General features: G+C 46.8%; 1 protein-coding gene across 2 annotated transcripts in view; it reads right to left on the reverse strand.

Moving 5' to 3' along the window:
• Positions 1-13,140, reverse strand: part of TDRD1 (tudor domain containing 1) — a 1,656,135-nt gene that overhangs the window by 428,994 nt on the left and 1,214,001 nt on the right. For both annotated transcript variants that reach the window (XM_069239312.1, XM_069239311.1), the window contains one exon: positions 1,122-1,292. In XM_069239312.1, coding sequence (XP_069095413.1) covers positions 1,122-1,292 — 171 coding nt within the window. The remainder of the gene's footprint in view (positions 1-1,121; positions 1,293-13,140) is intronic.

The following is a 13,140-nucleotide window of genomic DNA, read 5'->3' on the forward strand; positions in this document are numbered from 1 at the left end:
CTGGGGACTAACAATTGACTTTAAGCCATGTCTGGTGGGTTACTGGATTCATTTATCCACAGAAAAGACCTGTGGTCATAGATTTCAAACACTACAGCTCAACTCCAACTTTTTCATCCTTTTGAATGTCAATAAAACTAGGTTGGTAACAAACATCCATTATCAGATAATAATGCCAAGATCAACCTCATGAATGAACAGATGCTCTAAAAATATGCTTTACGTCATGTTAACAACTCAAATCTTCAGGAACATTCCAGAGCATGCTCTGGTAGATTTAGGTGAAAACATTTTCAAAATTTAGGAGACAACAGCAACTTGTCATGACTAAAAGGAACTGAAGGGGAAGCCCAACCTTCAGGCATCAAAAATGTCTGAGCAACAATTCCAGTTAATTGGTGAACTGAACTACCTATCTGATCGATCGCATAAAGGGTGCCAAGGCAGCAAACCTGTCCGTTTTTGTGCTTGGCAAAAAGGCTCTGATCTCATGAAACAGAAAATTCCAAGAGACAAAAAGCATGGTGAATAGACAATGGGAGTTGCAAAAGTTTTGCAATGGCTCTAAGTATTAGTCTGTTTAGACAATTCATGAAAACCCTAACATTAGGTCTAGAGGGGATGGTGGCTCAAGGACTGTGGTTAGACGAGATCATTACCTTAGAAGGCCCCTAATTTAAACAGGATAACCAGTAATGTATGTAAAACTACAAGAACAAAATTGTGACTAAAAATACCTTAAAGAGTTGCTTTACAAATAAAAGTGGTGAAATAATGTACACTTTTTTGTATTTTAAAAATATTAAACTTGTTCCAAAGGGTGATTTTCATAGACCCCTGCACCTAACAGATAGAAAAAAAATATATAGCAGAGAAAGTATTGGTGCACTGCATTCGTAAACTAACCCTTCATTAAGGCGTTATGTAATCATCTTCAAGGGCACTACATGTCTGAGAGATTGCAATGGGCTATGTTCACAGGTAAACCTTGAGTAATTATTTTGATATATTAACAACAATGGCTTTATGTCCAGATATTCAAGCAAGATAACGGAAACACAAACAGTTAAATTGCCGACAATAACAATGGCTTTAATAGACCTGCAAATTCTTTAACATACCTGACAACCAGCACCGAATTCCCTGAAAGGGAAGCTTCAAAAACTTGGGCAAAATGGCACGCAATTTATCCATGTCCACTGTCTCAACATTCCCGTAATCTACAAAGTGCACTTTTGCTTTCTTGCCTTCAATAACTTCCTTCACCAAACCTCGATACCAATGCCCATCTCCTACAAATTGTAAAGAAAATGTTATAACTAGCAGACACAAATTTATATATATAGATGCAACTGAAAGAATGGCAAAACATTTCCATTTTTTGGAGGTAACAGTGACATGTTAACAGCGCAGAGCCGTTTGCCTTAAAACAGAAGAGAAGTAATAGTTTATTCTGTAATACTTATTTCCTCAACAGGGAATGATCATTAGTACACTCCTTACCCAAAGAATATGCCACTTACCTTCAATAGCAGTATTTCTGGTGGGGGCTTGGTATTTAAAGCAATAATTCATAGGAGTTCAATGGGGTCGTGTGGAACTGAGGAGAGGTTATGGATTTACAAAAAATTATCATTACCAAAGGTTAAGTAAATTCCCTTCTGACTGATCGATCTTCCTTCAGATTCAACTTAAAAATATGGGTGCTGAAGCAACAACTATTAGAAAATCCTATTGAGTAGTGTGTATTATGCACCATTTTTTTTTTTTTTTTAATAGAGCTTGGGCAAAGTACCTATTTTTGAACGCTTGAGCCATTAGGAAGTACGGCTTGGTTAAAGTGTACAAGGACGACTACGTATCCATCTGACAAATGTCAACTGTAATGCTTCTGGTGAGAGAGATAAAGTCAGGCCTGGCACTAGTAGGTTAACTATGAATGTCTTCCGGAGGGCCTTTCTTGGTGAAGGCACAGTAGATCTTGAAGCAGAGGATGAACCAATGTAAACTGGTCAACACCTTACCTTTCTTGGCTCCAGCGAATCTCAAAATGTTGATCATTCACTTCGTACTGATGTGTGATGCATGTAATATGCATGCCTGGGGTCTGGTATATATAGCTGTTTGTCTTCTTTGATAGGATGAAGTTTGGAAGAAACATAGGACAGTGATTCACTGGCCTGTGTGAAAGGCAGATAACACTTTTGGAAGAAAAGATGATCAGGTATGAGTAGTGGAGCAGCCTTGACTCTGGTGGAATATGCCAACAGGCTTCTTTTTAGTCAAAGCGTAGCGTATCCTTATGCAGAGCACAAGCCAGTGCAAGATAGTCTTTTTCTACATAGCTTTGCCTTTCTGAGCTCCACTAAATCTGAAGAAGAGCTCATGGTCCACTCAGTGGTTTTTGGACCAATTGATGGAGAAGTGAGGGCCCTTTTTAGATCCAGCTGACGTAGTCTCTCCTCCTCACAGATGTGAAGTGGAGCAACAAACGCCAAAAAGGAGATAGTCTATCTGATGTGAAAGAGAGTCACCACCTTTGGCAAAATGGAGGCGAGAATCTGAACAACCAGCTTGCCTGTTTAAAAATTACGGTAAAGAGAGCTAACTAAGAGAGCCCAAAACTCAGTCACCATTCGTGCTGACATTACAGCAACCAGGAAGGCTTTTTTTTAAGGGTGAGTAACCTGAGCAGCTGTACATAGGTTCAAATAGGGAATGTAGGAAAGTACCATCTTGCCTGGCATGTTACCCCCATTTTTACATGTATGTAGCTTTGTTTTTGCCTTTCTCACTGGGATCCTGTTATCCAGGACCCCAGTGCTCATAGTTTGTGGCCAGAATGTGTGTACCTGTGTAGTGACTAACTGTCACTGAGGCTCTGCTATCCAGAACCTCAGTGCTTATGCTCACTCTGCCTTTAAATTTGTCACTATAGGCTAGTGACCACTTTTACCAATTTCAATTGGCACACTGGAACAACCTTATAATTCCCTAGTATATGGTACTTCGGTACCATGGTATTGGGGTTTCAGAAGGTCCATATGGGCTGCATCACTTCTGTTGCCACCCATAGAGAGCTCAGACAAACCTTTACACAGGACTGCCACTGCAGCCTGAGTGAAATAACGCAACGTTATTTCACAGCCATTTTCACTGCACTTAAGTGACTTATAAGTCACCTATATGTCTAACCTTCACTTGCTGAAGGTTAGGTACAAAGTTACTAATTGTGAGGGCACCCTTGCACTAGCAAAGGTGCCCCCACATAGTTCAGGTCAATTTCCCCGGACTTTGTGAGTGCTGGGACACCATTACACGTGTGCACTACATATAGGTCAATACCTATATGTAGCTTCACAATGATAACTCGGAATATGGCCATGTAACATGTCTAAGAAAATGGAATTGTCCCCCCCATGCCAATCTGGTATTGGGGTGCCAATTCCACGCATCCCTGGGGCTCCACTATGGACACCGGGTACTGCCAAACCAGCTCTCCTGGGTTTTCTCTGCAGCTACCGCTGCTGCCACCCCACAGACAGGGTTCTGGCCTCCTGGGGTCTGGGCAGCCCAGTCCCAGGAAGGAAGAACAAAGAATTTCCTTTGAGAGAGGGTGTTACACCCTCTCCCTTTGGAAATAGGTGTTAAAGGCTGGGGAGGGGTAGCCTCTCCCAGCCTCTGGAAATGCTTTGAAGGGCACAGATGATTCCCCCAGGCCTATTTCTAACGATTGTGATCTTCACTAATTGCACTGTTTCCTGACTGTTTTCATGCATTTGCTCCATACTAATGTATATCATTTGTGGACTACTTACCTTTTAAAGAGTATAGTCTCTATGGTATTTTTGGCAGTTGTGTCACCAAAACAAAGTACCTTTATTTTTGTAACACTGATCATTTTCTTTCATGTGTGTGAATACAGTGTGACTATAGTGGTGTTGCATGAGCTTTGCATGTCTTCTAGATAAGACTTGGCTGCTCAGCTACAGCTACCTCTAAAGAGCATGGACACTAAACCCCGGATGAAGGTGCCAAATGGCTTCCTCTGGATGGAAGAAGCTGAAGATTCTGCAACAACGAAAAGGGCTAGGAACTACTCCTTCGTGTACAAGATGTCCCACGGAGTGCTGGAGGATGCAGAGTTGTTTCCTTGGCAAAAGACCGCGAACAAGCCTTGCTACCTGCAGGAGTCGCGGTTGAAGAAAAAGGGTGCTGCCGGGCCCAGGAAGGACCAGGATGTCGCCACTTGGGAGAGGAGAAAGAGGGAGCCCTCAGCAAAGTAGAGAGCCCATGCACAAGAAGGTAGCACCCTCAGAAGTCCTAGAACACGGGTTCAAGAAGTCTGAACACAGCGGTCGTCTCAACACTGCAAAAGAGGGTCCCACGAAGCCAGAGATCAACTCAGGGAGCTGAGCATTGCAGGACAGAGTGCTGGGTACCTAGGCTTGGTTGTGCATGAAGGATTTTGTGGATATGTGCACAGAAGCCCTAGTAGCTGCAGTTCACGCGGTGCACAGGATTACTGTCTGGAGAGGGGAGGCAAGGACTTACCTCCTCCAAATTTGGACAGTTGGACCACTGGACAGTCTGGGTCACTTGGGTCCACCACCTGTGTTCCAGGGGCCACGCTCGTCAGGATGAGAGGGGTCCCAAAGTACCGGTGACGCTGAAGTTTGGTGCCTGCTGAAGCAGGGGGAAGATTCCGTCGACCCACTGGAGATTTCTTCCTGGCTTCTAGTGCAGGATGAAGGCAGGCAGCCCACAAAGCATGCACCACCAGGAAACAGTTGAGAAAGCTGGCAGGATTAGGCGCTACAATGATGCTGGTAGTCTTCTTGCTACTTTGTTGCAGTTTTGCAGGCGTCCTGGGGCAGTCAGAGGTCGATCCTTGGCAGAAGTCGAAGAGAGAGGTGCAGAGGAACTCTGATGAATTCCTGCAAGTCGTTATCTGAGGAAAAGCCCACTGGAGAGACCCTAAATAGCCCTCAGAGGAGGATTGGCCACCTACTCAGGTAAGCACCAATCAGGAGGGATCTCTGATGTCACCTGCTGGCGCTAGCCACTCAAAGGCCTCCAGAGTGCCCTCACACCTCTGGATCCAAGATGGCAGAGGTCTGGGACACACTAGAGGAGCTCTGGGCACCACCCCCGGGGTGGTGATGGACATGGTAGTGGTCACTCCCCTTTTCTTTGTCCAGTTTTGAGCCAGAGCAGGGACTGGGGGTCCCTGAACCGGTGCAGACTGGCTTATGCAAGGTGGGCACAATCTGTGCCCTTCAAAGCATTTCCAGAGGCTGGGGGAGGCTACCCCTCCGCAGCCTGTTACTCCTATTTCCAAAGGGAGAGGGTGTAATGCCCTCCTCCCTTAGGAAATGCTTTGTTCTGCCTTTCTGGGACTGAGCTGCTCAGACCCCAGGAGGGCAGAACCCTGTGTGAGGTTGCAGTAGCTGTAGCTGCAGAGAAAACCCCAGAGAGCTGGTTTGGCAGTACCCGGTGTCCATAGTGGAGCCCCAGGGATGCGTGGAATTGGCACCCCAATACCAGATTGGCATGGGGGGGACAATTCCATTTTCTTAGACATGTTACATGGCCATATTCCGAGTTATCATTGTGAAGCTACATATAGGTATAGTACAGCTGCATGTAGCTGAGCTGGTTTGGCAGTACTGGGGGGTCCATGGTGGAGCCCCCGGGATGCATGGAATTGGCTCCCCAATACCAGATTTGGAATGGGGGGGGGGGGGGCAATTTCATGATATTAGACACCTCACATGGCCATATTCGGAGTTACCATTGTGAAGCTACCTATAGGTATTGACCTATATGTAGTTCATGCGTGTAATAATGCGTCCCCGCACTCACAAGGTTCCGGGAATTGGCCCTGAACTATGTGGGGGCACCTTTGCTAGTGCAAGGGTGCCCTCACACTCAGTAACTTTGCACCTAACCTTCAGTAAATGAATGTTAGACATATAGGTGACTTATAAGTTACTTAAGTGCAGTGAAAGTGGCTGTGAAATAGTGTGTGCATCATTTCACGCAGGCGGCAAATGCAGCCCATAAGGATCTCTTGGAACCCCAATGCCCTGGGTACCTAGGTACTATACACAGGGGCTTTTAAGGGGGGTCCAGTGTGGCAATTGAAATTGGTAAATGAAGTCACTAGCCTATAGTGACAAATTTAAAAGAGAGAGCATAAGTACTGAGGTTCTGGTTAGTAGAGCCTCAGTGACACAGTCAAGCACTACTGACAACACACACTAATGGCCATAAAGTATGAGCACTGGGGTCCTAATCAGAAGGATCCCAGTGAGACAGGCAAAAACATACTGACATACAGGTATAAATGGGGGTAACTTGCCAAGGAAGATGTTACTTCCCTACACCCTGCTAACCTGGATGAGGGTGCAGAAGAAGAACCACCGGTGAAGAAGAACAGTCAGTATTGCACCCAAGAAGACGGAGTCGGGTTCCTGGTTGGTGCAAGTGATGTCCCACTCTGGATGGAGGACTGCAGTCTGGTTTGCGTTGCTGGCGTCCGCCAACAAGCCTTGGCACATGCAAAGCTCGCGGTTAGCAAAAAATGGCACTGCTGGGGACCAGGAGGGACTTGGCGGACTCTACCCAGGAGGGGGGAGTCAGAGGTGGCTCTCAGCAACTCAAAGCCTACAGAGACCAGGCAGCACGCACAGGAGTCCCACAGCAAGGGGACAAAGAAGGTGCAAGAGGCCCACGCAGCAGTATGACAAAGGCTCCCACGCCGCCGGAGAACCTCTCAGGAAGATCTGGGTCGCAGGATAGAGTGCCGGAGCTGCAAGATGTACGAAGAACTTCGTGGAAGGATGCCAGCAAGCCTTGGCAACTGCAAAACATGCGGTGCACGGGGGTACTGACTTGCGTGGGGAGGCAAGCGCTTACCTCCACCAAAGTTGACAGTAGGACGTCAGGACCACTTCAGTCCACCACCCAGGATGCAGGATCCTCGCAGCTCAGCAGGAAGAGGGGATCCACGCAGCTGGTCATCGTTGCAGTAGGTGCCTGCTGAAGCAGGGGAGTCACTCCTTCACCCACAAGGGAGATTCCTTCGCTCTTCTGGTGCAGGCTGAAGACAGGCTGTCCTCAGAGGATGCACAACCGGAAAGCAGTTGCAGCTGCTTGCAGGAGCTGAAGAAAATGTTGCAGAAGGCGTCTTGCTTCTTTGCTGCAGTTTTAAGAATTCCTGGAGGGTCCAGATGCAGTTTCTTCATTGAGAAGGTGAAGTGGAGGATGCAGAGCAGTGCTCTACAAATCCACTCGACCACACTTACTGGTCCTTTCTGGGGAGCTGACACTGAACAGGTGTTCTGTTCAGTTAAAAAGTGGAGGGGTAATAAAAGATGCCTTTAAATCTTATTCTTATGTCACATTTGCTCCATGTTCACAGACAGAGGTCAAAAGTCAGTTTTTCTTACAATTAATTTTCCTTCTGACTGTAGAGTTCCAGTTCTTTGTAAGGTGAACTGTGTGACCCGCTGCTTAGGATGTAAAACAAAAGGATTTAGGGTGTCAGGTTTTTCCTGACATACACCACTTAAATGACCAAGTAAACTGTGCAAACAATTCAAATATATTTCAGTAGTTGTGAAAGCCCTTTTTGTATTTCTGTTTGATTAAAAAATATTTTAATAGGATGAAAACAAATCAGAATACTTTACATGTTGATGTGCAAATGATATGTTTTCTGAAACCCAATTTTCACAGATTGTTAATACACTGTATAGTTTTATCAGTAAAGCTGCAAGTTAGTGTAGAGGTTTTTGGACATTTCTTGGAAAGTTACTCTGTGTAGATGACAATATGTTACCACATCATGGTTTAATAATATATTTACTAAAATTCAGTGTTTAAACAAACTGAGAAACACTCCTGCCCTGATGGCAATGTTGTTAGTAAACCAAAAGAAGTCCTGGGTTATGTGGGTTAGACCTCATGTGTATGTGGGCTAGATTCTTGTGATGCATGGAGCAAACTTTAGTCTACTTAATCAAACAAAAGAGGTTTTTTTGTAGTACAGAAAAACTGAGTTCAAATATTTGAACGTGTAATCATATGTAAGAATTAAGAAAAAGAGGACTCTGTAAACTATTTGCCTAGGATCACACAATTTGAGACCCGTTTATGGGTCAAGTACGTTATAGTTAGATTGAGTAGATTATTGAAGTTACTCGACCTGCAGGTTTAGTAAAATTTTTATGATTTTTCGAGCCCTGCAGAGGATTCCTGCTGGAGTCTTGCAATCCGAATCTGAAGAACCACCCAAAGGAGAGACCCTAAGCAGCCATGAAAGGGGGATTGGTCACCTAACCAGGTACCACCTATCGAGGAGGGCTCCGACGTCACCTGCTGGCACTTGCCAATCAGATGTTTCCAGGGTTCCCTGCCAACTTGGAATCAAAGATGGCAAAACCTAGGGACCCTCTGGAGGAGCTCTGAGCACCACCTCTGGGTGGTGATGGACAGGTCCAGTTTCGCGCCAGAGCAGGGACTGGGGTCCCTGAAACGGTGTAGAGTGGATTATGTAAGGAGGGCACCAAATGTGCCCTTCAAAGCGTTTACAGTGGCTTGGGGATGCTACCCCCCAAGCCTGTAACACTTATTTTTAAAGGGAGAGGATATAACACCCCTCTCTCAAAGGAAATCCTTTGTTCTGCCTTCCTGGGCTCAAGCTTCTCAAGCAACAAGAGGGCAGAAGCCTGTCTGTGAGGTGGCAGCAGCTGGGGCTGCCTGGAAAATCTCAGAAGGCTGTAATGGCAATACTGGGGGACCTCTAAGGAGCCCCCAGAGTGCATGGAATCATACAACCAATGTTTGCAAAAGCACTGGGGTATGATTCCAACATGTGTGATACCAAACATGCCATTGTTCGGAGTTACCATTATGTAGTTGGACATAAGTAGTGACGACTGTCCAGAACATGTGTAAAATGGAATCCCCGTACTCACGAAGTCCGGGAAAATGGTCCTGGAGGTCGTGGGGGCACCTCTGCTAGTGCAGGAATGCCCTCACACACAGTTACTCTGCACCCAGCCCTCAGTGCTGGAGGGCCTGCTATAGGGGTGACTAATAAGTGACCTGGTGCAGTGTAAATGGCAGTGCATGCACCTTTTCACGCAGGCTTCAATGGCAGTCATGCAGAAGCCCTTGCATGGGCTCCCTATGGGTGGCAAAATATATGCTGCAGCCCATAGGGATCCCCTGGAACCCCAATGGCCTGGGTACCTAAGTACCATATACTAGGGACTTATTAGGGGGCACCAGTATGCCAATTATGGGTGAAATACTGGGTTACCAGTATGCAACAACCAAATTTTAGGGAGAGAGCTTAACTACTGGGGTCCTGATTAGCAGGATCCCAGTAGACACGGTCAAACACACTGACAAACAGGCCAAAAGTGGGGGTAACGGACCAAGAAAGAGGCTACTTTCCTACACACATGAACAAGTTACTTACTTTCAGTAACACCTTATCTGATAGAGACAATATCCAGTTGCCGACTCCTTACCTTTAATATTTCCCCCCGGCATCAGACTGGATCAGGAGAATTTTGAGGGCAGTACCCCTGCGCGCCATCAGATGGCACCGATCAACTCCATGTACGTCGTTGGCGCCGAATATGAAGTTCCAGTCTCTACATAGGCGCCACCCCGGCACCCTAACCTCAGTTTCTTTTTCACGACGTTCCACGCCAACGGTGCAGAGCCAAAAAGACAATGAATACAGGTGTGTCAAAACTAAGACCCTGAAATGGGAATCCATACCCCAGAAATCAGTTCGCAAAGCAGGGAGGATGGTAGGGTTGGTAAGGAATCTGCAACTAGATAATGTCTTTACCAGATAAGGAGTTATCGAAGGTAAGTAACTTGTTCACCTGATAGACACTTCTAGTTGCACATTTCTTACCTTTGAATAGATACCCAAGCAATAACATCACTGGAGGTGGGTCTGCAAATCAAGTTCATAAAGAAAGTCATGCAGGACTGAACAGGCAAAGTGCCCGTCCCTATGGACCTAACTTTCCAGGCAGAAGTGTTTGGTAAACTTGTGCAGAGAAGCCCAAATTGCCACCAACCAATGTCCAGGACTGTAACTTTGCGTGCTAACGCAGTGGTTGCAGCTGTTGCTCTATTAGAGTGAGAGCACAAGTTGTAGGGGTTGTTTTTTAGCCAATGCGTAGCACACTTTAATGCAGAGAACAATCCATCTAGAGATGGTTCTCTTCTGCACTGCCCGACCTTTTTTCGCATACACATAACCCACAAGGAGTTGATCACCAGGAACTCTTTGGTACGATCAAGATAAAACACCAACGCTCTTTTTTGTGTCCAGGCGGTGGAGTTTCTCCTCTTCCTTAGAAGGGTGCGGAAAAAGTAGGCAAAGTGATGGACTGGCCTACATGAAAGGGTGTGACCACATTAGGTAGAACAGGAGACCTGAGATGAAGCACCACTTTGTCAAGATGGATGGAGATGAAAGGTGGCTTCGAGGAAAGAGCCTGCAGCTCATTCACTCTGTGGGCAGAGAAGATGGCTACAAGGAGGCTGTTTTCAGAGCAAGCAGGCAAAATGGGCAGGTGTAAAGTGGCTCAAAAGGAGCACACATAAGAAAAATAAAAACTATGTTAAAATCCCAATGGGGCATTATGAATGGAGAAGGAGGGAACAGATGGGTAATATCATTAAAATGTCTTCCAACAATGTGAGAGTTAAACAAGGTGGGTTAGTCAGGCAATCGGAGGAAAGCGGAGATGGCAGACAAATTACCCTTGAGGGTGCCCAGAGGACAGCCCTACTGTGCCAGATAAACAACAAACAAAGGGATCTCAGAAAGAGGGGCAGAAAAAGGGTCAGACTTGCCTGTACATCATGCCACATATTTCTTCCAATGACAGGCACCTACTGTTTTGGTGGAGGGACGCATGGCGGCCAAGATAACATTACAGACTTTGGGCAGAAGGTCAAAATCTGTTAACTACCACCGCACAATCTCCAAGCAAGAAGGCTGAGACTGGACAGGCTTGGGTGGGGAACCGCCCCCCACTGCTGTGCAAGAATGATCCTCACGAAGGGGTAGTCTGATCGGAGGATCGATTGCCATCTCAATAGCTAGAGATACCAGACTTTTCGTGCCCAGTCCAGAGTCATAGGAATGACGCCTTGGAAACTCCAATGCCCAAAACAGTTGACATTTTGTGTTCTATGCGGAGGCAAACAGATCTAACCAGGGTTCGCCCCACTGCTGAAAGGGACCTTGTGCCACCTTGGGATGGAGACGCTATTCCTGATCAACCAGGCATTGACAGCTGACTTTGTATACTCTGGCGTTCAGAGAACCCACCAGATGCTGAACCATCAAGGATATGCCCTGATGTTCGAGCCATGTCCAAAGGCGCAGAGCCTCCTGACAAAGGGTCCACAACCAGACCCTGCCCTACTTCTTGAAGAACCACATGGTAGTGGTGTTGTTTGTGAACACCTGCACCATTTTCCCTTTGAGAGAGGGAATGGAGTCTTTCAATGCAAACCTGACTACCCTCAGCTCCAAAAGACTGATATGGTACTCGTACTCCCAGGACTATGCCTCTGAATTCCGCCTCTCCCATGTAGCCAGCCCATTCCAGGAGTGATGCATCTGTCACTATGGTCAGATCTGGTTGGGGAAGGGAGAGGTTTGATAGCCACCACTGCAGATCTTACGCAGTTGCAGATGTTGGTGAATCCTGCAGCCGATTGGTCCCTGGTGGGGAACAGTCAGACTAGGAAGGTTTGGAGGCTGCAACTGAGTCGGGTGAAGGAGGAGAGAGGAGGTGGACTATTTAGACCACTGGCTCCCTGATCCAAGCAGACGCTGGATCCCACGTCCCAGCAACACAGAGGCTGGGAGGCATGCACGGCACAGTGGCTGGTGGGGAACAGACGTGGCTGGGCGCCCCTTCCGTACCCAAAAAAGAGGAGGAAAGTAGACTAATGGGTGTGGGTGACAGGCTCAAGGCTAAGGGATCGGGCCGTAGCTCTGGATATTTAAAACTCTTGAGCGTTGAATCTGCTTTGCATCCAAAGAGACAGGTGCCCTCAAAGGGTATGTCCATCAGGGTAGACTGGACAACCCCAGAAAAGCTAGATGTTCTTAACCAGGCAGGGCACCTCAAGGCCACTGTTGAAGCAACCTATCTGCCTAGGGAGTCGGTCGTATCCAGACCTCATCTGATCGTGAACATAGCTGCGTCTCTCCCATCAGCAACAGCTTAGAAGAGAATGGCCCGTGTCTTCTCCAGGACCTGTTGCAGCACTTGCGTGTTCACAGACCACAGTGTTAGGCTGGAGGAAGAAAACAGCTTCTTCCCAAGTGTAGGAAGCTGGCCCAGTGTGTGGTGGACACCTATGGTGTTTACACTTTATACTGGGTCCAGGCAACCCTGATTAGATAGTGATACAGAGTGTAGACAGCCAGGGCTCTCTAGGGTAGCTGTGGTGAGCAGCCAAAACGTAGCTAGAAAACATGTGAAGCACCTGCAATACCAGTGTAGTCACACAGTATCTTATCACACATGAAAGGAACCACGCAGTGTTGCAAAAATAAAGTTACTTAATTATAGGCACACCAAACTAGCCTACCATTGGTATAACTCCCTCTGGAGGTATGAACACAAAAAATATACACTAGTAAGTACTCAGGAGAAGCATAAATTTGCAAGGGCCCTATAGGGGGGCCAAATCATATTCTAAAAAAATGGAACACAAAAGGATGTTCCCCCACCAGAGTGTATGGAGTAGATAGACAAAGACTGGGGAAGAGCAGAACCCCAAAAGGTAAGAACCTAGAAGATCCCCAGCGGCCAGGTGCAGAGAGGTAGGTTACGCGGTTTTCCCACAAGCTAACATGGGGACGTCGTGATTGGAGAACACAGAAGCAGGACCGGACCAATGAAACCCAAGAGCGAATTCTGCGCATAGAAGACCTGCAAAAGAAAGGGTCACAGTCCAGTCCAACCATGAGTGTTCAGGTGGGGCAGAAGGCAATGCCCACCCTTCTGCAGCGGACGATCCGGGTTGACACTGACTGATGAAGTTCAGCTGCTGGGCCCAGGATCTGCAGAGGAG

The sequence above is a fragment of the Pleurodeles waltl genome, chromosome 6 (genome assembly GCF_031143425.1).
Source record: "Pleurodeles waltl isolate 20211129_DDA chromosome 6, aPleWal1.hap1.20221129, whole genome shotgun sequence".
Lineage (NCBI taxonomy): Eukaryota > Metazoa > Chordata > Amphibia > Caudata > Salamandridae > Pleurodeles > Pleurodeles waltl.